General features: G+C 35.8%; 1 protein-coding gene across 3 annotated transcripts in view; it reads right to left on the bottom strand.

The window, feature by feature from the left end:
- The window catches only part of CSMD3 (CUB and Sushi multiple domains 3), a 782,968-nt gene that overhangs the window by 132,943 nt on the left and 623,547 nt on the right, over positions 1-26,478 (bottom strand). For 2 of the 3 annotated variants that reach the window (XM_072852006.1, XM_072852007.1), the window contains 6 exons: positions 16,803-16,916; positions 16,045-16,140; positions 14,965-15,168; positions 12,038-12,162; positions 7,963-8,059; positions 5,462-5,566 (listed from right to left, as the gene is read on the bottom strand). In XM_072852006.1, the coding sequence (XP_072708107.1) occupies positions 5,462-5,566; positions 7,963-8,059; positions 12,038-12,162; positions 14,965-15,168; positions 16,045-16,140; positions 16,803-16,916 (741 nt within the window). The remainder of the gene's footprint in view (positions 1-5,461; positions 5,567-7,962; positions 8,060-12,037; positions 12,163-14,964; positions 15,169-16,044; positions 16,141-16,802; positions 16,917-26,478) is intronic. The other variant, XM_072852008.1, reaches the window with a different exon arrangement.

Here is a 26,478-nt window from a genome sequence, read left to right as displayed (position 1 = left end):
GGTACTAAGGAACTTACACAATTTAGCAACAAGATGTTCTCCATAATATTCAATACTGACTTGCATCATTTTGTGTGGAAAGGAATGTTGTTACTTTGAAAAAGTTAGTATTTATTTCAGGGCTCTCCTCTGCAGGTTCACAGAATAGGATGTAATGTTCCTTTCTCTATGACAATAATAGTTTTGTATATGTTGATCCCATATATGTATATATGGGATCAATTTTGTATATATTGATCCACACTTACTGATCCCATAATGATCCCATATTTTCCATGCACAAAATGATGTATTTTGCAACCTATTTCTACAAAACAGATGATTTTTATCTTTCAAATTCTTATTTTCTCTTCTCAAACTGCAAAAAAAAAAGAACATCAAAGAATCTATTTTGAAAATGGCTGATGGGCTTAGATCCACTTTTTACATTTCAGAGATCCAGACGGTGATGCAGCTCATGTGTAAAGTACAAATACAAAAGAATAGCAGTACTTGGCTTACCAAAGATGAGTGCTTATAATCAATTTTGAACAGTTAACGAAAGAGTTCATAGTTTTCAGTTTCCAATTACTGAACCTTCAGCTGAAATGCAAAAACTTACTGTGTGAATACTCAGGCCATGCAAATTGAAATGAGTTCATTTAAATGCCTTTCTCAGAGTAGGTATCTTAACAGCTCAAACCAGATCACAGGTATTCATCCTATTGTGTTTTCACGTCAATTAATAAAATAATGCTTGGAAAAAAATACTGTTTGAATGTCTACAATGTCTTTCAACAAACTGAAACATAACAAGGTTTGCTGCCTTCCCAGCTGAGGACTAGTTCAGAGAACTTGTGTCTTTATAGTGTCATGATAGTTATTCAGGTGAAATAATAAATGTATTCATAAACTGCATTCTGTTCATTATTGACTCATTTGTGGTGCATGACTAGCTCCTTGAACCACATTATACTACTATCTCAGTATAATGTGTTAGATTTTTAAACTTTCATGAGCAATGGTGTTAGAAAGAAAAGAGATTTTAACATAAGCATTCACTGAAAACATACTTTCAGTATCTTCTAATTTTTAGATTAGAAGAATTGTATATGAAGAAAAAGCAGCTATTTGATGCTGTCTCACCCTTCTCCAATAGCTCCTATGGCTCTAAATATAAAAAGCTAGCAATGAAATTTTGGATAATGGACTCTGAGACTACACAAGTCTTAAAGTAATATCTCTTTTTATTTTTTTAAGTTAGTACTGTAATTTTATGGAAAAGTTTTAGTATTTATGCATGTTGGAATTATACATTATACAGTTTAAATACACAGATTTCTAGTGATTATATTTTAGAATGAAAATTAGTGTGTCATATTTTTTACTAATTTTAAATAGTTAGAGTGTTATAGAAATTATGTATGAGGCAATCTGACAAACTCAACTAATCTCAAAGACTATTGAGACTACTATTTATATAGCATAATCAATTACCTGATTAGCAAAACTTTAGTTAGAGAAAATGAGGACTAAATTAAGATCTATAGTGGCATAAAACATATAAACATTGTGTATGTGTTTAACAAACCATATTGTGTTGCTTTTTGTTGACATACTTCAGTTGATGCAATATATTTTCATATTTAAGTATCCGTTGAAATACATAAACTGCATGTTATGAATATAATAAGAATTTAAGGATTCAACAAAGAAGTAAAATATGCTAGAAAAAAAGATTATTGATAAGACCACTATTCAGTTTTGGAACATGAATACTTAATTCCTTACGCCAAAGTATCATTTACTTGGTCTTAAAATACTTATTCAAGAAATAAATTTCCTTTTATTTTGTTTTATTTTTATATAAAAAAGTGGATTTGGATTTTGTAGCAGTTCAAAAGATGAGCCAGACTGGACAGTGTGAAAAACCTATTAATAAAGGAGGAAAAGAGATATAGGAAATTAAACAGAACGAAACCTTCTTATCGAAAACTGTTGTTGAGATGAAAAAGTAATCATTTTGGCAAGAGAGGTGCACTTCCCCTCAGACTTGTGTCTCCTAGATTATGTGAAATAGACTTGGAAGATGCACTACATATTGAACAAAAAATGTTTATGGCTAACTCACTTGAAAATTGGTTAATATAAATGTTTAATTCTGATGTTATTTTCAATGAGGACTGTGCACTGATACTTTAAAGACTAAGACTTTAATTTAGCTGACTCCTCATGATGACCTCTGTCAGTATAGGCTCCAGTGAAATGCAATAAATATATGAAACACTGGCATTAAAATGTGGCCATTACTTTCCATTTACTATCTCTCTCTAAAAACATAATCACAACTTTTAGAGCAGGAAGTGTTGTCTGAGAGTCAGAGATGACCAGTACAACTGAGGAGAGTGAACTCTGTTCTAATCAATGCATTTCTGGAGACATTTCAGTAGAAATACAGTAGTATTGTGAGTTCCGTAATCCTGACAAAAATTCCTGCCTCTCCATTGCAGAAAGCTGCAAGAGACAAAAATCCAGAAGGTACACAAGATACAGTTTCTGTTGTCTTCCTTCCAGCAATGATGAGAAAGTATTGACCCTTAGCTTAATCTCCAGCATCAAATTCATGATTCAGCCCAATGCAGAATTTTCCACAGTCTCTTCTTGAAAAAAAATTAAGTTACACATTAAAAAAAAAATCATAAAACTTTCTTCCAATTCACAGGTAACAGAGACTATGTCTTTCTTAGCAAGTAGTGGGGAGTAATAGTCATGGATCTATGGACTGAAACAGCTGGTGCCTAGGACTCAAGATCCACACTAAGTGCTAAACTAAAGGGTTTTATTATTATTAGCTTTAGTTAGTCTGGTCCTCTAGGTTGACTGTCCATTAATGGCTGAAGGCATTAGCTGAGGTGTTGAAGTACACACTTCTATTTAGTTTTGTGTGACAGGAATCCAGATTGCATGCTCTGAAGCCATGCTTTAGTTCTGTGGTGTGAGCCAGAGAGTGGTAAACAAATAGGGAAGCCTAATGCTTTACATCTTTCCACATTTATTCTACAAAATAATTTCATTATTTTGCAATTTGAAATATAGAAATGTAGTTACAATGTTTCTCTATTTTAAACTTCAAAATATTCTTGACAATATTTTCTATTTTATTTTCCTTATTAACAATTTTTAGACTGTGTATTCCACAGATTTTATGGACTTTTTACGGTCACTTAATCCTATTCTGTACTTTGAATACCATAGGCTTTACTTCAATAATTGCCACACATGCACAATAATTTATGTTTATTTTAGAGCATACCTTTATAAAATATATCATGTATCACAGAAAATCTTAATTCAAAAGTCATCATAGTTTACTCTCCAACCGCAATTCTTTACTTGCTACAAAATTTTTGCCCTTACATTTGTTTTCAATAAAGATCACAGGTTTAGACATTGTTTTGCAATTTCCTCACTCCATCCCAAGGTCTATATGATGTTTTAATCACATATATCTAACACCTGCACATGGAAAGTTAATTAACCATTAATCTTGTAAAATAGCATATTTCACTGAGCTACTGGTTAATTGGGTATCTACCGAGGGACATCAATATTCTTTCCTGAATCACAAATTTTCAGCATATACTTTGGGTTTATACACAGAAAGCATATTACATATGTACAGATTCACACATGCACCCTTGTATAAATTCATACACACATATATAGCTATTGTTCTTGGCACGGACCAACACTTTAAATAATATACTGTGAATTCTTTCTCTATTTAGAGATGAAAGTTGTATACCCGCAGTACAGTAAACATTTCAGTTATTTGGACATGTAGGAATACACAGATTCATTTTCACTTTCACTGGGTTCAGTCTCATTTTACTTTGTTTTCATAACTTCCTGCAGTTTTTTACCCTCTGAAGTTGTAAGCAGCTGAGAGAGTATTTGCATTTCAAGGAAATGGCAGGAGAATTCTAACCTATAATTAATGTTTAGTTATAGACAAGTGATCAGGCAGCAATTTTGCAAGGCCGTGTTCTCCGACTGGCTAATCAGACAACCAGAGCATGGGATTTGCATACTGTAAAACTGACAAGAAATAACCGTGACACAATTATGCAGATCAGACACCAGAACAAATATGAGCAGAGGGAACTGCAAAGCTGGGAAGAAAAAAAAAAAAAATCTGCAACAAAATATTAGTGATTGCCAGAATTCCTATCAGTCAGCTAAGGCAATCTCATTCAGACAGAAAGTATGTTTATAATTATAGCCTTTTCCGCTGGTGAGGCACTCAGCAATAATAAAAACATTTGAAATAATTCTGCTGTGTTCTGACCAACCTGTGAGCATTTGTCAGTTAGTTAAGAAGCACAGCTGCTATTTTCAGTTTATTCATTCTCTCATTTTCACTAAGAGTGATTAATTTTCATGTCCTACACATATATAAAAACCCCATATATATAGTACATACATTATTGTATTGGGCATAATTTGCAGGTTTTGTTGGGGGGTGGGGGGGGGGGGGGGCTGCAGGGGTGGCATCTGTGGGAAGAGAACAGGGACTGTGCCAGACATAGCCATGTCCAGCAGGCTCCAGCCAGGTCCAACGGACCCACTGCAGGAGACAGCTGCACCCACCAGAGGAGTTTGCGGGGCCTCTGAACCACTCAGATGTGCCTCTGTGAAAACATATTTAAGAAAAGGTGGTAAACACCAAGAAAAGGAGAACAAGGCCAGAGCAGGAGGCGAGAGGAGACCTCACTGGCCCGGGACAGAGAAGAGCATGACTGAGCAGAGGCTGCAGCCAAAGCAGCTGGCTCAGCAGCGGCTGCAGCCCGAGCGCCCACTCGAGCAGGCACTGAGAGATGGGACCGTAAAGAGACCACAGGACACTGGCCCAATCTGCTGCACTGCCCTTGCCGCACCAAAGGGACAGAGTGTAGTGTGTGGCAAGGGCACTGGAGAACAAAGAAGTGTGTGTGTGGCGAGGTGTCTGGAGGGAAGCAGGGGCGTTTTTCCTAAGGATTTGTTTGTCATTATTTTTGTTCGATACCAGAATCAGTAATTAATTGTTAATTCGCAAAGAAGTTAAATTGAAATCACCCAAATCAGTATGCTGGTTTTGCCTGCAACAATTATATAAATATGTTATATCTTGGTATAAGGACTGTCACATGAGCATATCTGCATTTAATCCTGGCTGCTGTATGTTCAGAAAAGCTTTTCAGAGCACAAAAATAAATTAAAGGTGAAAGCAAGACAAACTAAACTTCCCAGTCTTTACAGTGCAGGTTTCAGGCCTGATCTTTCTCCCTTGGAATTAAATGAGTATTTTACCAATGACTTTGAAGTGCCGGTATGTAGCTCATTATCTGCAATAGAACGGAATATTCCTCTTTCTTATAGTTTAGGTACACCTGATGTCTGGAACCAGCAAGCAGCCTTAATTAATTGAATATTTCTGCATTACCTGTATACTCAAGATGAAATCCAGCAGCTGAAACACTGATATCAGACTGAAAATTTAGGTACAGGTTATTTGATGTGCTGTTGAGAAGTGGAGGTATGGTTGTTCCTGAAAAGAGAAATCAAGATATTCTTGAAATGCACAGCAACTGAAATAAATACATATATAAATGTGTGTGTGTGTATAAAAGGAGAGAAAGAGAAAAAGAGAAAGGGGGAAAGGGGGAAGAGAGGATAGGAGGGGGAGAGAAAGAGGTCGCATAACCAATTCCACCATATTTTGTCATCATGGTTGTTATCAAACATCTGTCCCTATAGAAGCTTTATTACATTTTCAGTGCACCAGAGACATGAACTGTAGGAACTCAGGGAATCGGGGTCTAATACAAATTTATATTATCATAGAATCATAGAATCATTTAGGTTGGAAAGGACCTTTAAGATCATTGAGTCCAACCGTTAACCTAACACTGCCAAGTCCACCACTAAACCATGTCCCTAAGCACCACATCTACACATATTTTAAATACCTCCAGGAATAATGACTCAACCACTTCCCTTGGTAGCCTGCTCCAAGGCTTGACAACCCTTTTGGGGAAGACATTTTTCCTAATATCCAATATAAATCTCCCTTGGCGCAACTTGAAGGTGTTTTCTCTTGTCCTATCACTTGTTACTTGGGAGAAGAGACCGACCCCCACCTCTCTACAACCTCCTTTCAGGTAGTTGTAGAGGGCAATAAGGTCTCCCCTCAGCCTCACAGAATCACAGAATTGTATAGGTTGGAAAAGACCTTTAAGATCATCAAGTCCAACTGTAAACCTAACACTACCAAGACCACCACTACACCATGTCCATAAGCACCTCATCCAAACGTCTTTTAAATACTTCCAGGAACAGTGACTCAACCACTTCCCTGGGCAGCCTGTTCCAAGGCTTGATAACCCTTTCAGTGAAGTAAAATTTACTAATATCCTGTCTAAACCTCGCCTGCCAGAACTTGAGGCCATTTTGTCTCGTCCTATCACTAGTTACCTGGGAGAAGAGACTGACCCCCACCTCTCTACAACCTCCTTTCAGGTAGTTGTAGAGAGCAATAAGGTCTCCCCTCAGCCTCCACTTCTCTAGACTAAACAACCTCAGTTCCCTCAGCCGCTCCTCATAGGACTTGTGCTCTAGACCCTTCACCAGCTTCGCTGCCCTTCTCTGGACACGTTCGAGCACCTCAATGTCTCTCTTGTAGTGAGGGGCTCAAAACTGAACACAGTATTCGAGGCGCAGCCTCACCAGTGCCAAGTACAAAGGGATGATCACTTCCCTACTCCTGCTGGCCACACTATTGCTGATACAAGCCAGGATGCCATTGGCATTCTTGGCCACCTGGGCACTCTGCTGGCTCATATTCAGCTCGCTGTCAACAAACACCCCCAGGTCCTTTTCCATCAGACAGCTTTTTCCAGCCTTCCCCAAGCCTGTAGCATTGCATGGGGTTGTTGTGACCCAAGCGCAGGACCCGGCACTTAGCCTTCCTGAATCTCATACAACTGACCTCGGCCTATCAATCCAGCCTGTCCAGATCCCTCTGTAGAGCCTTTCTACCCTCCAGCAGATCAACACTTCCAGCCAACTTGGTGTCATCTGCAAACTTACTGAGGGTACTCTTGATCCCCTCATCCAGATCTTTGATAAAGATATTAAACAGAACTGGCCGCAAGACTGAGCCCTGGGGAACACCACTTGTGACCAGCTGTTAACTGGATTTAACTGCATTCACCACAACTCTTTGGGCTTCTGCCATCCAGCCAGTATTTTACCCAGCAAAGCGTATGCCCACATTCTACACGCTTTTATCCACAAAAGGAGAAATATTCACTAGGGTTTTCATAAAAAGCAGGAGCAAATCCTGCAACTGGAATAATTTTAAATGTAATAGCCAAATATATCAAGCAGCTCTGAACATAATTTGTAGGGCTATTCTTAGAAATGTAATTGATTATTTGTGTTTCAGCACAAGATAAGACAAGAATCTTATTGTCTGTGATCTCATTCCGTACACATGAATTAAGTAGAATAAAGGAAAATAAAACAAAACAAGAAAAAGTATGGCAAACAGAACTGTATTGTTTATCTAAAATAAGGATAAAGAATGCATCCTTTAGTGATGCACAATTTCAAGAGGCATCTCTTTTAGAGGTCTGTTATCTTTTAGATTTCTTTAGAAATTTTAGATTTCTGGACCCTGCTATAAGAGTGGGTAAAAAAATGAGATTAATAGATATCTAATTTGGGAGCCTCTGAACATTATTTAATTTCTAACATTTTTAAAATATTCAGCTTTATGAAAGTCCGCTAAGAGATGACTGATTAAAACAGAAAGGCTACTACCTGTTGTTGATGATAGGAGAAACACACACGCATACACACACACAAGAACTAGAAAGAGCTGTATGTTTACAATAAAGAGTTGAATCTGTGAAACACTTATTGTAAAATCTTGTCAGTCACCTGAATAACTTCCAAGCCTTGGAGCGTTGTTGTCAGCGCCATCATAAAAGTCTAAGGAATCCCAGTTGTGTTCTGTGGCAAAACTCACCACTTGCACCTAGGAAGAAAAATGTGAGGTAAAGAACATAAACCTCTTCCCTTCTGTATTCAAGCACAAAGACAACTGTAAATTGTAGCCTCTATTGCTTTTAATCATGAAAAGTTGTGTCTTGCTCTCATTGTCAAAGAGAATGGAAAATCATCATTAAGTGAATAAAATTGCATGGCAATGTTTTTTGTATTTAATTGCCAATTCAGACTTCTAAATCCTGTGACCCTTAGTGACAACCACATATTACCTCTGACAAGTCCCACAACCGTGAAAATCATCTGGGTATAGAATATGATTCCTTTGTTGGCAGGACATTGAGGGGAAGACAAAACATATCGTCAATTACTACAGTTTCTTTGTGATTCTCTCTAGTTTATCCGGGGCTAAAAACAGTCCCACAGTGATGCACGCTGCTTCATCTATCTTGCCATGTTCAGTTCTGCCTCCAGGTAAGAGCAACCTCCTGTGTTTGGTTACCTTCATCATTGACTTATCTCCTGAGGAGGAGCAGTCACTAGCATGGTACAAGCAAAAAGCAGAACATTCACTTCATTCCTTCCAGAGGTGACAACATCCTTCCATTCATAAGGAGATGCAAAGCAGAAAGGAGACAGACTGCAAGAGGGAGGATATATCTATTCTCATATAGTGAAAACACTCCCCATAAAGTAGAGAAATGCCAGGTTTCTGGTCCTGTTTTGGAGGGGAGATGGTCTGGCTTTTTTTTGTTTTAGTGAAATAACTGCTCAATGAAAAGCATTTGAAGAGTGACAGAAGCACGGATGAAGCCCCAACCACACTCTCAAAAAGGTGTGCCTTCGACTCTAAGTTAGAGAATTATGCTTCTTTACTGTTCTTCTGCCTCACTTACTCTTCCTTTTATTTTGTCCAAAATGGAACAACTTCAACAGAAGAAATAAGCACTGGTTCCAGTACAAGTAGGTAATGAAGTTATTTTTCTAGGTGAAATATATGACTTGGACCTTCTTCTAGGTAAAAGGAATGTTCAGTTTGGCTACCTATTTCTTGGATGGGGGTCTTAAACGCTGTACTTTTTTGTAGGAATTGGTCAGATACTACAGCCAAATGGTGACTTTTTTTAAAAAAAGTGAAGCAACGCAGAGGCCCTGACTGTTAGCATGTTTTAGATACTTGCAGGAGTCCCACTGGATCTGGCCTTTCAGAAAGCTTTAAGGCTTGTCTGTTTATTTTTTGGTTCACAAGGGATTTAGGTGAAACTTATGGGTGTTCTCTCTGTCAGGAATATTTCTGAAGACATACAGAATTGGAAGTGCAGGCACCTAGGAAACCTTCAGCACAAATTTCAAATTATCTAATGTTTTTTATGTGTTTTCAGGGCTAGATTGTTTCTGACTACAGTTTTCATATGTGTCATAAAACACCTAATTTAAAATGTCTGTTTTAGTGCAACTGATGCTAGTTGCCCTAACCTCCCCATGTAGTCAATAAATAGACAGACATACCTTCAGGCAGTGATTCAGAGCCAGAGTCTATATTAGATGTTTTGAATTATCTATTCGAGGTGCCCTTCTGTCCTAACTTTATAAGGAACCATAGTAGATTAATTTCCTGATATAAGGTATTTATATTAGGCGCCTGAAGACAGGCTTTTAGTACACACTCTTCCTATTTACCTAAATCTACGTTTAAATGTCTGGTTTTTTATTTGATATGAGACAGCTCAGTATTTACATCTGATCACGCTGTTTCAACAAGTTCATACGCAATAACATAATCATACACATCAATAGCTGTTATACCCAAATAGTTTAAAATTTCATCTACACACTTTTTCACAGAGGAATATGCATTGGTGATATATTATTTTAATCTTCCTTAAAGCTGGGAAAGTGTCTGTTACTTTGAAGGAATAAATATTGGTGAGGAAAAATGTCCAGATATTTTATGCATTTACATAAACACAAAAGCAATAGCTATCATGGTATCTTGAATATCCACATTTGCATGCCTTCTCAGATTGGACAAAATCAGTCACCCAGGTTTTCAAATGTTGCCTCAAGAAGCTGATTTTCACGGTAATAATTACATTTTTATATATGTATATTCATGTTTTTTCTTTCCTATGAACTGAAAAAAACAAACCCAAAACAATTCTGATGCCATTTTTTATGTCATTAGTAGCTATAAAGCTAAGCTCAGTTGTGAAAAATAACACAGTAAAAATAGTATGATGATTTCTGATGTATACTCTGTCCTACTGATCCTGTATCAGCTGTACTCAGTTTAGTATATCAGGGACTTCATCTTCCTCAGATCTAGCCCTGAAAATCAGACAGGATTCAAAGGATCAAGCATGAATATCACACTTCATGAGTGTCCTGCTTCAGTGACAATATTGTTCTACAGATCTAATTACAATCATACAGGTATGCCCATGAAACTGTCCTGTTGTCATTACATTTATACAAGTATGAATGAATAACTTATTCAGTAACCAGTAACAGAAAGGAAGGATGGTATTCGCTAGCTCAGTAAAAAAACTCGGGAGAACTAGAGAAAAGGCAAACAGTAAATACATCTTTTTATTATGACTCTGGAGCAAAACAATATCACGCAGATTAGACATCTAACTTGAAATCAAAGTTAGTAATTTAATCACCTAATGCAGTCTGTGATAAGAGATAAACACTTCCAAAAAGCAACAGTGACTGCCTAAGTCAGGGCACCAATTAATGCCTAATTTAAATCCTCTGAACTATCCTCCTAGTGTTTAACTTACATTACTGATTGTATAAGAAATACACAGAACAAAGTATCCTAACTTAGGCAACTGTTTAAATCAAGTAGTGTTCCTCAAAATCAATTTCAAAACTGATATAGGTTTTTAAATACTATTGTTAATGGACATTGGTGTCTTTGAAAACTGAACCCATAAATGTTATCATGTATGGACTTAGATTGTATTTGTGATGATTTCTGTGTTCTTCCATAAAGTTTTTATATTTTTCTTAAGTATTTTTAGTTATTTAAAACAAAAATAGATTTTTCTGAATGCTTATAAAGTAGCAAAGTATAAACTCATACTATTTTAAAAACTTGAACTTTTCTTGACACAGTAGAATACCTTAAAAGCTCTGTGATGTAATTTATTAAAAAGTTTAATAAACTGTCTGCAATGGTTTTCCTGTTTTTCATTATTAAATCTTTACCTACAGAAACTGAGGTCTTTATTTATTCATTTTCTACAGTAGTTATATTTTGAACCAAGGGTAGACATAGAAAACTTGCTACCATGGTTTCTTGATATGCATTTTGCTAGGAATTTGATCAGATGATGCTTAAAAGTCCTAATTTATTAAACTCAACTGCCTTTTCAATAACCAGATTTCTGTCAGTTTCTTTAGTGTACTCTAAAGAGTGACATATACACGACTTAGTTTAATGGATACTTTTCTGCTATGTATTCCATGAACTTCTTAATCTACATTTTAGTAAATGAGAATTCTGACAGTATTTTAAAGGACCAATTCCCATCTCATGTTGAAAAATACCGAAGCATCTTTATATCACAATGAACTTCCATAATTATAGAGTAAATAACAGAGTTTCTAGGAAAACATATATAACTTGTCCATGGAAGCAACCCACTTGATTTCATTCTGTTAGTGGATATTTATCCATTTTGGGAGAGGGGGAAAAAAAATCATAGGAAAGCTTCTCTATTTCCTCTAGCTTACAAGGAGTCACTGACCTATTAAAATAACACATTTTAAGTTATTGGTGATTTTTTTCTAAGTAAAAGGTACAAGTGTATCTTTTAAGATTTTTTTAAAATCTCATAATTTTTAACAACTGCGTGAATAAAAATATGTGCATTAAATTCCATTGTGAGAATAATTAGTGAGATAGAAAAATGTATGAATAAATGATCTTTTCATGCTCTTGCATCAGGAAAAGCAGTTTTAAACATGATGATAACAAGCAAATAGCAAGTATACTTACTTGAATCCCAGCTCCCTCTGGTACTGTGATCTTCCACACGCAATTCAGATTGTTGTCATAAGGCTCAGGGTAACCAGGAGACAAAATGGTCCCTTTGCGCTTTGTTAAAATTCCACCACAGGGCACTGAAACGAAATGCACAAGGCAAGAAAAGATGTATGAAGCTTCAGAAGTGAGAAAAGTTATTATAAAAGCTTACACAATGTTCAGCATACCATGGCTGAAAACTTTTGTAAATTTATGCTACATTAAAAAATTTATATTCACCTCAAGAAAATAAAATCTTGTATCTCAAAAACCTTCTTTTAATTGACCAAAAAAGAATAAAGGAAAATTAGAATTATGTCAGTTTCCTACCTGACAGAATCATGCTCATATTCCCCTTATTTATTTGACCTTTAACAAACTGAAATCCATTCCATTGTCTCCTAGTAATCTTACAAAAATAAAGCATTATTTTTAGGGGTTAAGAATGAAGTTTGAACAGTTATGTATTGTATTAGTATAAAAGATAAAAACATGTTGTAAAAAAAATACATTATTTCTTAATATTGCTACTTTGTTGTTGTCTGAATAATTAATAGCACCAATCTGAACTCCTTGACTGTTCTCTTTGCTTGTGTGAGTTATCCCATTACAGACTATGGATCTATTACATTAGTAAAGAAATTGCTAAATGCTTGCAATACTGCACTCATCACATCCATGCCCATGGATTAATAAAAGTGTTATGCATGAAATATGATAGAGGCATTCAGTACCATCAAGTTTCTCTTCTGAATGTTCAACTTGAATGTACCTTGTCTAGATCATTAGATGCAGGGACAAAGAATATTACAGCTTAATCTAGATACAGATATTCTGTCGATATTTAAGAAGTTGAAGGAAAAGATTGATGAGACAGTTTATCAAAACCATTAAAAGCTAAGGTATCACTTCTATGCAACACTACTAAGTTCTGAATGGATTTCATTAGATACAAATATGAGGATTTAGAAAATAGGTAGGAGAATGCAACTTATCTTAATAATGAATATTGTAGCTACATTTTCTGTGGCATATAATTGATAGAATCTGTTGGGAACTACATGGATAAACTAAAGGTCAGTGTCACTTAAGGTGTTTAAATAATTACTCATAAAAGGATGAATAGACAGAATGATTGATGTCTATTATCTGTAAGGAAATAGTCAAGCATTCACTATAGTTAAGGCAATTTAATATGGTCATGTCTACCACTTCAATTATTAAACTGATTTAGTTCAATGCAATTTTCACCTCATATATATTTTATCACCTTTATTGGCACAGTGATTTTCACACATAAGGTGGCCTGTAACCCTTTCTCAGTTCAAGTTGCCTAGAGACAGAGACAGAGACAGATAGCTTTCTCTTCCACAGACTAAATCATGTATTAAAATATCAATAATACACTGGGATCAATGGCAAAAATAATTATTTCAACACTTTGTTGAGTTGTTATATCTGAAAAACAAAGGGAATACATTTCAAAGGGGTAAATAGTACAACTCTACTGATTAAAATGTAATCACTGAGAATATATGAAATATAGCTATATACTTCAGCTTCTTATTGATATATAAATTGTGGTTCTATTCCTATGCCTAAAACAGTCTAAATAAACATTATTTGTGTATAATAGCTGGTGAATCATATTTTATTAATATTACCCCAGTGATACTTCGTCTTGATATCTATCAAGATTTTAGTATTTTGGAGATAATCTTTTATTTTAGTGAAAACCACTTAGACTCTACCATGCCCCATCAGCTGATTAGCACTGGAGATTCAAATGAACCTAATGAAAAAATGTTCTCTATTTTCCTTTCCGCCACTCATCTAAAACTCATGTATTTATGAGTTATGTATTTCTTATGCTTATGTACTTCTTAATGCTGGAGTCAATATCATAATGTGGTTTTTGCTATAGGTTAGGAACATTTTTATAATAAATCTGTTCTCTGTCAAGAAAAGTAAAGTAACTTTAACTCATACATATATTTACTGTTTCGGTTGGGAATGCAGTTCTTCAGATGTCTTCATCCTCAAAATGAATAGTTTTCTGTGTATTCAATTTGCACAAAATTAATGTATAATGCAGTCAGTACTGCAACAGATGTTACAGGTGGAAAAGTTTGATGGCATTGCAAAAACATCTGTGCAAATGATAACCAATTTTAATTCATTTATAAACAAATTATTTTTTTCCATCTAAAAACCCAAGCCAAACTCTAATAAAACTTACAGTGTAAATCATCTGCCATATTTGCCCTTGACATAAACCTATGGAAAAATGTACCATTAGAATTTTATCTCTTTACTGTGGGGCTTTTCAGCACAATCACCAGATTTCCAGTTGGTGCAAATCAGCTTTATAAATGTCAATGGATGCACATTAATTTAAGAATTTAATTTTGAGAATTTAATGTTTTATTACTAGAACCAGACAAAGTATATATTCTGATCTGAAAAATTACTGCTTTTTCTCTGACAAGCAATGAAATATTAGCATAACTATTTCTAAATTTTTAATATAGTTCTTTCTAATAGTTTGCAATATCTTGTTTGAGATCTGCAAGGTGAGATCATCTTAGTCTGGCAAGCAGTCAGGGCACAAACTGATATTTCCGAGTCTTGATTAAGGGACAGCCAGGGAGTGTCACTGATGTTAATGTAAAAGAAGCTAACGTATAATTTATAGCAGCAGAGTATGTTCATGAAAATCATGAAATTACACAGCAAGGTTAGAATAGAAAGGAGAATGAACCCTGAATGAAGAGAGAGTGAATAAAAGTAAGCAATAATAAAATACTGTACAGATGACAAAGAAGGAACACATTCAGCTAGAGAGAATGGTCTACACTTTAGGCAGTAATTAGTTCTATTAAAGAGTCTTAAGAACTCACCAACACATGTAGGGAGTGAATCATTCCACTGTGCCAATGCATTTGGTACTGTATCACATCTAATTGCTGTTGACCCATGGAGGATATAGCCTGGATTGCACTCAAAAAGAACCAATGACCCAACTGCAAATTCATTTCCAATTCTTTTTCCAAATCTCGGTTCAGGCACAGAGCTACACTGTGTTGCACTTGTTCTTGGAACAGCTGCAAACATACAAACAATTGTGGATTCTTAATTTTAGATTTGGTGGAAGAATACAGATTTTGAACCCAAATACTCAAAATGATTGGAAGTAACATTCAGTTATTTGCCAGTTCAGAACATTTTCATAATCGCAAATGAATCTTCACAATATGTATTGCATACTTTTGATGTCTGAGTTACTATTTAGAAGAGCATAGCACTGGTATCCTTGCCAAGATTAAAAGCAATGCATAAAATTCACACTGAAGCCCTTCTAAAATGGCACTGAAAAGAAATATTACTATGAAATATTCATCTAATACATGGTTTCAAAATAATATTTCTGTGTCAGATAGATATTTACATTTATTCTTGTGGATTTCTAAATGTGTATTCTGACTGTTAAATCAGGATTTAAATTTAATGAAAGAATGAATTGCAGTTGCAAGTATTGATGTATAACCATTTCTGCATTTGACCCATAAAAAGACAAATAATGTAAACCAAGAGAAGTATCTTAATAACAGCAAGATCACTGATTCACCCACAGGTAATAATACTTACAGTTATTCATATTTAAACTGAGAGATAAACCAGTTTGAGCAGCCAGATGGATCTAACATTAGTCAGCCAGATTAGCAAACAGAAACAGCTGCTTTGTATAACGGTCTTCTTAAATTTGGAACCTCTCTTATGCTTCTTAAATATTTGATTTAAGCTTTAAAATAGAGACAAAAGAATGGTCCTAAAGATTTTTCAAAACATGCAGAAATAGTGAAACTTGTTATATTGTTAACAGACTATTACTTTCCTCTACATTCTCAGTCTGTTCCTCTATGATGATTTAAAATTTGTGATGAAAGAATAAATGTACACAATTTTCCAGGTTGTCTCACCTTGATAAACAAAATGAAATCCTTTAGCTGTTATTGGTCCAACTGAAGTAAATCTAACCGTAATCTGGTTACCTGAGCTCAATGGAAGAGATTCACCTACTCAAACAAAGCAAATACAAAGCTATCATAACCACTTTTTACTAAAGAAGCATTAAAAATACCTATCAACATCTTTGCAGCTAGAAATAACCCTCCCCAAACCCTCCTCTGCTTCAGTAAACTTTGCAAGATATATGCGATTTCAATATTTTATCTTGACAGTATTATGTTGTTCTAGAAAAGGGGGACTAAAACTCCTCTCAGTTATTAGGAATATTTGTTGTTTCTTTCCTTTACCAAAAAGAACCTCAAACCCCATACCTCTTTTAATTGAGTCAACGTGCACATAATCTGTACAATTTTACTTTGCTACAAATATACGCTGCTTTCTCTTTTAAATATATAATACCCATTTCAATTTCTCACTAGATAAAAGTCATAAAGGCACAGAGTAAGAAGCCCAAAGTGCTCACTATAATAGATAAATATCAGAAGAAAAAAATCTAAAGAAAATACATTCAATTTTACTTCCTTTTATTCATTAATGTGAAGAGTTTTAATGATTAGGCTTTTAGTTCAAAATCCTGATTTCATGTATTTGCCTGAACTGTATCTAAGAAAACATGACAATCACCTTTTTCTTTTTTTTCTCACTACACTATCTTTCTATGTTCATAAAAAATAAATAACAGTTTAATGATAGTTCTATTAAAGGATACCTGAATGAGATCCTGAGAGAGAGGATAACAAAGATGACTGCAGAGTTGGGCCATCATATACTTCAACTACATCATGGAGTGATGTCTGGAAAAATACAAACTGGCCAAAAACCACTGACCAAACAGGAAGGAGAAAAAGCAAGAGGCACCAATGGCCAAAAAAAAGGGGGATAGAATGAGAAAGGAAAAAAAAAAAAAAAAAAAGAAGAGAGCAAAATATACATTAATATATCATTTTAAAAATATTTAAATAAAAATGTTATTTATTGATTGGTTTTTCTGATCACTTAATTAGCTGTCCTGGTGTTTAATTTTTTTTTAATATCATTACACCAGTAAATGGATAAAAATGTAATCCTATGTATATAAAAGAGGCAATGAAGGTACACAAGTTATACATATACTTGTTAATAGATTCTAGTAATGAGGGAACAAAGCCATTATTCTGCTGTTTAATATACTTTCAAATTCTCTGCTCTCCCCCACCCAACACACATCTAAATTCTCAGTTCAATATCCTCCTTTATAATTCTAGGCATATTGCTATATATTGTGTTTTATTAATTAATTTTGTTGATAAGCCTCTGTAAGTTTTATTTATCTTTGAATGTTTCATTTTTCTTAAGAACATTAACATTCACTGCATCTTTACCTTTGTGAAATAAATGAGCAACTGATTCAAAGCAGCAAACACTTTCAGAATACATATACTGCATCATAAAAATTATTATTTTTTGAAGTCATGCTAATAGAACAACCCAATTCAAGAATGTTATTTTTTCACTCAAGTTCAAAGGTCTGTGCAGCACATTCACATCACAGTTATTTGCACTTTCAATATAAGTAAACAGTGAAAAGAAAAAAGAATTGTTTGGATTAATTCTGGCCCTAGTACCTACAAAACATTTACATCCTAATTTTATCACCATTACTAGCAATGGAGGGGAAAATAGCTTAAGGAGTATAAAGGTAAAAAGGTGGAAGTAGTTAGATATTTGTAGGTACTGGAACACCTAGAAAGAGAAACAGAACCAGTTCTGGTTCATTATCCAGGTTAGACATTTTGGGATAAATATTCCAATGTGTTGCTATAATATCTTTACCTGGTATATTTTGTTTTAAAGGATGAAGCTAGGCACCTACAATTCTTCCAGTTTATACACCCTCAGAGCTTTAAAAACAGTATATTAAAAATGTGAAGTCTTCAAATTGTTGACTTTTTTCTTTTTTTTTTTTGATTGATTTAAAAAAAAAGCAGTTCCACCTTGCCAACTCAGGATCCTATCATACTCTCTTTTCAAGAAGAAAAAAAGTCATTTTTTTAAAAGAAAACCTCTTTTTGAAGGGAAAGACTGGATGTTATATTTATGAAATGGTCAAAGAAAAGTAATTTTAAAAGTGTCTGTGAGACACTTCTGAAGATTTTTGTCCATTTTTAGGAGGAACCATAAGTGAGATGCTAAGTTATCTCCATCATTTTTCCTCCAATTGCCAGAAATTAAACATTGATGTTTTTGCTAGCTCTGCTGATTTTTAAAAAAATATTTATCTGCATCCAAGTCTTTTCTTTGGTGTTACTAAAGATAACTAAAAACTTATTCCAGCTAATTGTTTCTATCACATTTATACTTTTATCAAATCTTATTTTCATACTCAGTGAATTTCATTTTGCCATTGAGCCAAGGAAAGTTCCTTGTGACTTCCACTGCTATTTCTCATTTCAAATTAAGTTGCATACTATGTATGGAAAATTCAGGCAAGTGCTGAGGCATAACTTAACAAGCACATATAACTGTTATCAAGAGCTGTATCCTGGGAAAACTGTAAAAATAGAATTGATAAGCTATATTTGTGTTTCAGTGGGTTATTATAAAATATTTACACGGCAGTTATACCATATAGTACACCAAATTCAAAGGTCTGTTTCTACATTTCATAAGTATTTCAAGACTGTTGTTGCCTCCAGCTTTGTCTTAAGTATCTTCCTGTCTAAGATTATAACACTGAAGAAAGTGAACAAATATGTGACTTAAAAATGGTAATTTTGGATAGAGAAAGTTCCACATATCATTTGTAATAACTGTTTTTTCACTATCAGTTGTGTGAAATCTGGCAAGGTAACCAAAAGTTATCATTGGCTTGAAATCAAATACATTATTAAGAGATTTAAGGTGATTAGTATGGCTAAGACATCACAAAGCACTGACAAATAGGACCTACTGGCAGCAAGTAGTTAATATGAAACAGCAGCAAGCTCAAGTAAGGGTTTTTGAGTCCACAGTTTTATGATCAATTTAAGTTTAAGTGAATCAAGCTGCTTCTTCAAGTCAGGCATGAGTATGGTGCAGCCAGTAGTGGAGACAGAATATAGGTCCTCTTCCTTCCTCTTTCTGTGCCAGGATAGTTATTTTTTATTAAATCAGCTGTGAAATATTGTAATACATCAGTGACTGATACTTGACCAGCCAAAACCAGGACAGAGATTATGTCACAAGAATGGAAATCCTGATTATTAGAAAAAGAACAGTTCATTATTCCTGTGTTTTATGGGGGCCATTGTTGTCTACCCCATTTGGCATGTGTTTATTCCATTTGTTTTCTAGTATTTGAAAACAATTTTCTTAAAAACAAACCAAACCAAACATAATTTGAAGATAATACCAAAAATATCTGCTTCAAAATTATCAAAAATTGGCTATGGCTATCCAGTATAATCTGCCCTTGGGAAACTCATTAAAAATAATAACCCAGCCCAAATAAAGATCAAATCACTTTAACTGAAGAATCTGGGGGGTGATGTATTTTTTTTAAGTTATGGCTGAATAAGTATTCTCTAAAGAATGATTCACTCTCAGTCATTTGCTATCCTCTGTCAACTATCATGAAAGACTGAAAGTCATCTGTCCAACTGCAAATTATTCCTGAACTTATGTTCATCTTGGCCTTCACTGATTTATGGCAATGCCATTTAAAAATAAAATATCTTTTTCTCTGTATTTTGTGGCTTAACATTTTGCTCAGATATTTAGGTGTCTTTTATTTTACAAGATTAACAATGCTAGGGTATCCAAAGAAGCTTTTCTCTTGGAATTTTCATAGTTACTACACTAATTTATGTATTTCCTCAAAAATAAGCAAAATACATTTCTATGCTTTTTATATGTTTCCATTTGTATGATTTTTTTTGGTCAAAATTCCAGGCAAACTGTCCTATTAATACTGTCATTAATTTAGGAAATGGAGGGAATCCATTAATTCAAAATGCATCAGCATCAGCACAAGCAAGCTCCCTTTTAACCAGGCAAAAGCTAGACAAGAGAACTTTCCATGCCTCTAAATATCTAGATGTTTCTATGGCCTTCATCACTATAACATCTGGATACTTTTAATGAGTTTGGAAAGCATCTAACAACAGATGGAATTGGCACAAAATAGTTGACTGGTTAAAAATTTAATCAAGGAACTTTAGGTTTCATTTTTAAAGTGAGAAATAAACATGTATAGAGTTTACATCTGTCTTTTAATTGGCCTGTTTAAAAAAAATAAGAAAAAATACTGGTATAATTTAAATAGTATTAGATTAATGAACAATATTCTCAGTGTAATTCCTATCACAAAATCAGAGAATAACTGAGACTAGAAGCCTCCAGAGATCATCCAGTCAGTCCTCTTGCTCAGAGAAGGGTCATTTAGAGCAGATTGCTGAGGAACATGTCCAGTCAGTTTTTTAATATCTCCACGGATGAAGACTCCACAACCTCTCTGAGCAACCTGTTCCAGCATCCAGCGTCCCTTACAATAATGGTTTTCCTCTTTTGTTTAAAGGCAATTTCCTGTGTTTCAGTTTGTGTCCATTGCCCCTTGCTCTTGTCACTGGGCACCACTGAGAAGTCTGGCTCTGCTTCCTTTACTTCCTAGGTATTTATACACATTGATGAAATCCCCCTGCACTTTCTCTTCTCCAGGCTGAACAGTCCCAGCTCTTTCAGCCTCTCCTTATATGTCTGATGCTCCACTCCCTTAATCATCTGCATCACCCTTTGCTGGACTCACTCCAATATGCCCATGTCTGTCTTGTACTCGGGAGACCAGCACTAGACAGACCACCCCAAAGGCATCTCACCAGTGCTGAATAGCAGAGGAGGATCACATCCCTCGAGCTGCTGGTAACGCTTTGCTGAATGTGTCCCAGGAGGCTGGTGGTATTCTTTGCCACAAGGGCACATTGCTGGCTCATGTTCAACTTGGTGTCTGTCAGGACCCCCAAGGACCTTTTCTGGAAACCTGCTTTTCAGCTAGCTGGCCAGTCTGTACTGGTGCACAGGGTTATTCCTTAGCTGCAGGCTCTTTATTTCTTTTTGTTGAACTTCAGGAGCTTCCTGTCTCCCCACTTCTCTGAGCCTTTGCGGTCCCTCTGAATGGCAGCACAACCATCTGGTGTAGCAGACACTCATCCAGTTTTGTATCATCTGCAACCTTGCTGAGAGTGCCCTCCGTCCCATCATGTACGTAATTTATGAAGACATTAAACAGTACTGGCTGCAGTATCAATCCCTGGGGTACACCATTACTGACTGACTGCCAGCTATCCTTCATGCTGCTGACCACAACCCTTTGAGCTTTGCAGTTCGGCCAGTTTTCAATCCACCTCACCGTCTGCTTATCATTGGTACTTCATCAATTTGTCAACGAGGATGTTATGGGAGACTGCTGAAAGGTTTGCTAAAGTCAAGATAAACAACATCCAGTGCTCTTCATTCAACTACCAAGCCAGTCATCTCATTGTAGAAAGCTATCAGGTCTGTCAGGACTGATTTCCCATTTGTAAATCCATGGTGACTACTTTCAATCATCTTCCTGTTCTTAATATGTTTGGAGAAGGTGACCGGGACTATTTGATTTTCCCAGGTATAGAGATGAGGGCAACTGGCCTATCATTCCCTCACTCCTTGTCCTCGCCCTTCTTGAAGATAGGAGTGACATTTGTCTTCTTCTAGCCCTCGGGAACCTCCCTCAACCATCATGACCTTTCAAAGGTAACTGATCCCCATCAGCACTCATGGATGTATCCCATCAGGTCCCATGAGTGTGCATCTCCAGTTTATTTAAGTGCTCCCTCACCTGGTCCTCCTCCAAGTCACCCTTGCTCTAGACTTCTCTACTGGTCTCAGGGGTCTGGGATTGCTCAAGGCTGGTTTACCAGTAAAGACTGAAGCAAATAAGGCATTTAGTAATTCAGTCTTCTCCGCATTCTTTTTCACCAGGGACCCCACCCCATTCAAGAATGGACCATTCTTCCTTTTGTTGCTGATACATCTGTAGAAGCCTTTCACGTCCCTTTCTGGATTCAACTCTAGATGACGTTTGGCTTTCTTAACCCCATCTTTGCATGCTTGGACAGTGACTGTATTCCTCCCAGGACATCTGACCCTGCTTCAACCTCTTGCATGCTTCTTTTTTATGTTAAAGTTTTATCAGTAGCTCCTTGTTCATCCATGCAGGCCTCTTGACAGCTTTGCTTGATTTCCTGATCATTGGGATGGACAATTCTTGAGCTTGGAGGAGGTGATCCTTGAAAATCAACTGGATGTCCTGGACTTCTCATCTCTCCAGGGCCATGTACCATCAGATTCTTCCAAACAGATCACTGAATTGCTGTCATTTCTGTCCCAGTAAAGAGATAAGCCCTTTCATATAAGCCCTCCTGAAGAAGCTCAGGTGTTTGTTTCAAGACTGAATCAGCACTCATAATGATAGGTCTTAGTAACTGTAACTGACAAAGGAAAAGGAAAATCAACCCTATTAATTAAAATAGGGCCCAAATTACCTCTGCAAGCCTTAATATATATATATGTCTCCAATCAGGAACTATTTCAGAACAGGATTAGAAAAATCTGTTTCAGTCTGTGAAAGATATACATGGGCTATATCATGGCTGTTATTTTCTACAGTAACATCACCATTTCTCTTGTACTAAATTGGTTTTGAAGAACTGAAAAAAAAGAACCAACAAACCAAAACCCAGATAAAACAATCCATTTGTTATGAATGATAATTTTAAATTGTGCTTGAGTGTGGTGTTTCAGATAAATCTTTTCTACTATGATTAAAATAGGTTTCTTCTGACTGTGAATGAAAAATTAAGGTGTTCAGGTGTCTAACAGTTGTGGTATACACATGGGTTCTATTACAGAACTAGAGTGTTGTCTCACAAATGGAGTTCGTTACCCAGTGTGCAACACCCAATATGCACAAGAGCCGAGATATCAGCTTATTTCAAGTTTTGCACAAGACCGGGTGCTAGGTGGTAGCTCCACAAAACTAGCACACCGCTCGTTCATACAGGTGCAGTATTTATACGGTCTAGTTACACATATGCATAAGTAATTATGTAAAACAGTTTTCTATTGGTCTACATTTTCGTGTCTTACTCTTAAAGCTACGGTACTACCTTAATATTCCATGCATGCCCAGAGGTGAGGGGTCTCTGCTTCGGCCGGGGTCTCCAGCTCAAGGGGTGTGACTTTTAGTATTATAATGAGGATAGTTCACGTAAGGGTGCTTCTTATCACACTTCTGCTAGTAGCTTCAGATTGTTCCCAAAACATCTTACTTGGCTTACATATTTCTCCAGGATGTGTTTCATTCCCAAGGACAATAATTTTGATTAGACGTTCCACATTCCAGTTTGAATCCCCCTTATCAATTTTACGTAAGTCCCGGCCTTCCACCAGCTCCTGATTGACTACAAGAGGACTTCCTCAGAATTTGAAGTTACTCTGCAAAAGCTAACCTCATAGTTTCAAACAGAATTTCTGTCATCAGACTAAATAATGTTTCCAAAAGAGAGTTTTGCTCACAAGAGCATGGAAGTTTTATTTCACAGTGAAAAAAAAAAAAATTCTGATTCTTCATCAGCTCCACTGATGACATCCTCTCTTTGCTTATGATATAGGTGTGATGTTTTTCCTATCAGGTCTTACAAAGGAATTATAATACCATATTTAATTTTTTTTTTTTGAGGAAAAAAAGGAAAATAAAGAAAAAAAAAGAAAGTAACATTGTTCAGAAGCTACAACCCTCTTTAAAAGACAGGGAAAGAGATATCTCTCACTAGAGAAATGGTCTCTATGGCAATTAAAGATAACAAGTATGCACTAAGAAACAAGAAATGCAAACTTCTTATGCATCTTAACTCCCAAGTCTGGAAACCCCATTCAGTATGCTAAGTGGTGGATCATGGCCAGTCAGCTAAATAATAAACAACAATGGAGAAAAGCCATGCTTTAAATAAGCAGGATTCAGGGATAACTACAGGAAGCAGAAACTATTGTGTGAGATGATTGTCTCTCAATGAGAAAGACTCAGCAAGGCTTTACAGCTGGTCAGATAAGGGTCATCAATCAAATGATCATCAGCTAGGAGAAACTCTTGTGCCCATTCTCTTAAGAAAGAACGCAATTCCCCACACGATCAGACAATGGCATTAAGATCTGACTACACTAGTATGATGACAATCAAGCTAGCTTTCATTGCAGGAGTTTCAGAAAATCTTTTTTTTTTTAGGAAAAGGAGGGGAGGAAAGATATTTCCTTTTTTTGTGAGAAACAGGCCATCGTTTAAATTTTTCAGTTCTTCTACCATTTCCTTTGGATGTCACATTCAAGACACCTAGAACTACCCATGGAGTAGCCTTGAAAAAAATAAAATGCATGAATGAACAGCAGAATATCCACATCTAGGAGGATCGTAAAGTTAAGGTCCGTTATTTATTCATATGAAGTAGCTTAACATTCACGTACTGCAAGCTAAGAGTTTTACATAAAATAGTTTAATCATAGAAAGTATGGTTAATAAACTCACAGATGCTAAAGGTAGAAAGGTTTATTATGACCTATCGCTGTCTTAACTTATAGTGAAAGGAGAAAAATTACTTTTACTATATTGTTAAAAAAGTCAGAGGCTACTTACTGTTACAACTTACATCTGCCTCCTCCTGCTGGAACATAGCCTTCCTCTGTGAGTAATGAAAGGGTTAAATCCCTGACAATCCCCGACTAAAAGACCTTACTGTGATACATAGACTTGCATTTTTTTAGTTTCACTTGCATGCTTGTTCTCTTTTGTTCTCTTCCCCTGCAAAAATAGTTTTGGTTACCTGCTGAGCAGAGTTGATGGTGGGATATTTCCTGTGACTTCTTACCTGATAGGACTAAACAGGCCTTGAGCGAGCTCGTTAGGCTTCCTAATTAAATCACTGATAACGGGAACTCAGGACGATTGTGCCAAAGATAAGCACCAAAGAACTAGCTTAAATCGACCCCCTTGTAACACTCCGAGGCCGAATGACTGATGAGCTAATTCAAGGACTATATATGGACAAAGGAAGCCCAAAATTCAACTAACGGACAATGTGAGGAAGACTATGGAAGACCACCGGGAGGGTGAAAAGACCCTAACCCTAATTTTACTGCGCATGCTTGGACTATGTAAATGAATTCCTGGAACTCATCACCATAAAACTGCCCTTTTCAGGAAATCTGATGAATATGTATGATTTTTCTGTATATGAACTGATGTGTTGTGCTAACCTGGCGGAGCACTTGTGGCAGAGCGATCCCCAGTGCTACAATAAAGAATACCTGCTTAATAGTCATCCCGACTATTGAGTCCTGATTTCGGCTTTTCACGGCAACAGTAATCCCTTTGATTTAAGTATTTAGCTTCATAACAACCAACACATAAGAAAAGAAGTATGAAGTTTTCCTTTGTATTTAGGATGAACTAGCAATACACTATAATGATGGACCGACTCAATATTTTTAAATTAAATTATACTCATGTAAACACCAAATAAACTGATATTCACCCCCTTCTGCCTGAGAAAGATGTCCAGTAAAACTGCAAGATAACTTGAATGTGTGTTGGGCTCTTCGAAGAGAAATTGTTCAGTAAACACTGAGAAGGGTTTTGAAGGAAAGACTGAAAGATGACATCCTAAAGAGATGATCTTACAGAATTCATGCATATAGAAATATTGCTTTCAGTAAGGAAACTTAAATAAATTTTGACCAGCTCACATAAACAAATTGGAAGATCCAATCTTGTACTGTTCTGTGGAACACTTCAGTTTGACGTAACAGTAACTGAGTATCTCTGAGTTAGCAGTGTTACTATCCTTATTTAGTTTTTAAATGAAATTAGTAGCAGAGGTGTCTTTTTTTTAAAATGTTTCTCCTCTTACATTTCCAAACATTTGGTTGTCTGCCAGTTACTGTTAATACATTCAGTCTACTCTTTGTAGCAGTAATCTTTAGTGATATCTGTTAGATTCCTCTGTAATGGTTGACACTTTTTAGCATATGCTATAACAGGAAAAATATTAATTGTTTGTGAATACAAAGTGGAGTCCCTACTAGTAGTACCCTGTTGGGTAAATGTCAATCTATTTCAAAGCAAATACCAGAATAAAACAGCTGTCTAGTGTTCTTGAACTTGGAAGCAGTAAAAATTAATTCTAACAGTATAAGCCTCTTGGGTGCACTGCAGACTAGACATCAAAATAAGGCTAATGATGGGTTTATGTGTAAATCACTAGAAGAGGTATTCTTACTGACATGAGTAAGGGTAGACAACTGCTTATCCTCAACAGATAATTATTAACAAGAGTGACTGA

Source organism: Ciconia boyciana, chromosome 2 (genome assembly GCF_034638445.1).
Source record: "Ciconia boyciana chromosome 2, ASM3463844v1, whole genome shotgun sequence".
In the NCBI taxonomy this organism is placed as follows: Eukaryota; Metazoa; Chordata; class Aves; order Ciconiiformes; family Ciconiidae; genus Ciconia; species Ciconia boyciana.
This window is presented reverse-complemented; position numbering and strand designations above follow the sequence as displayed.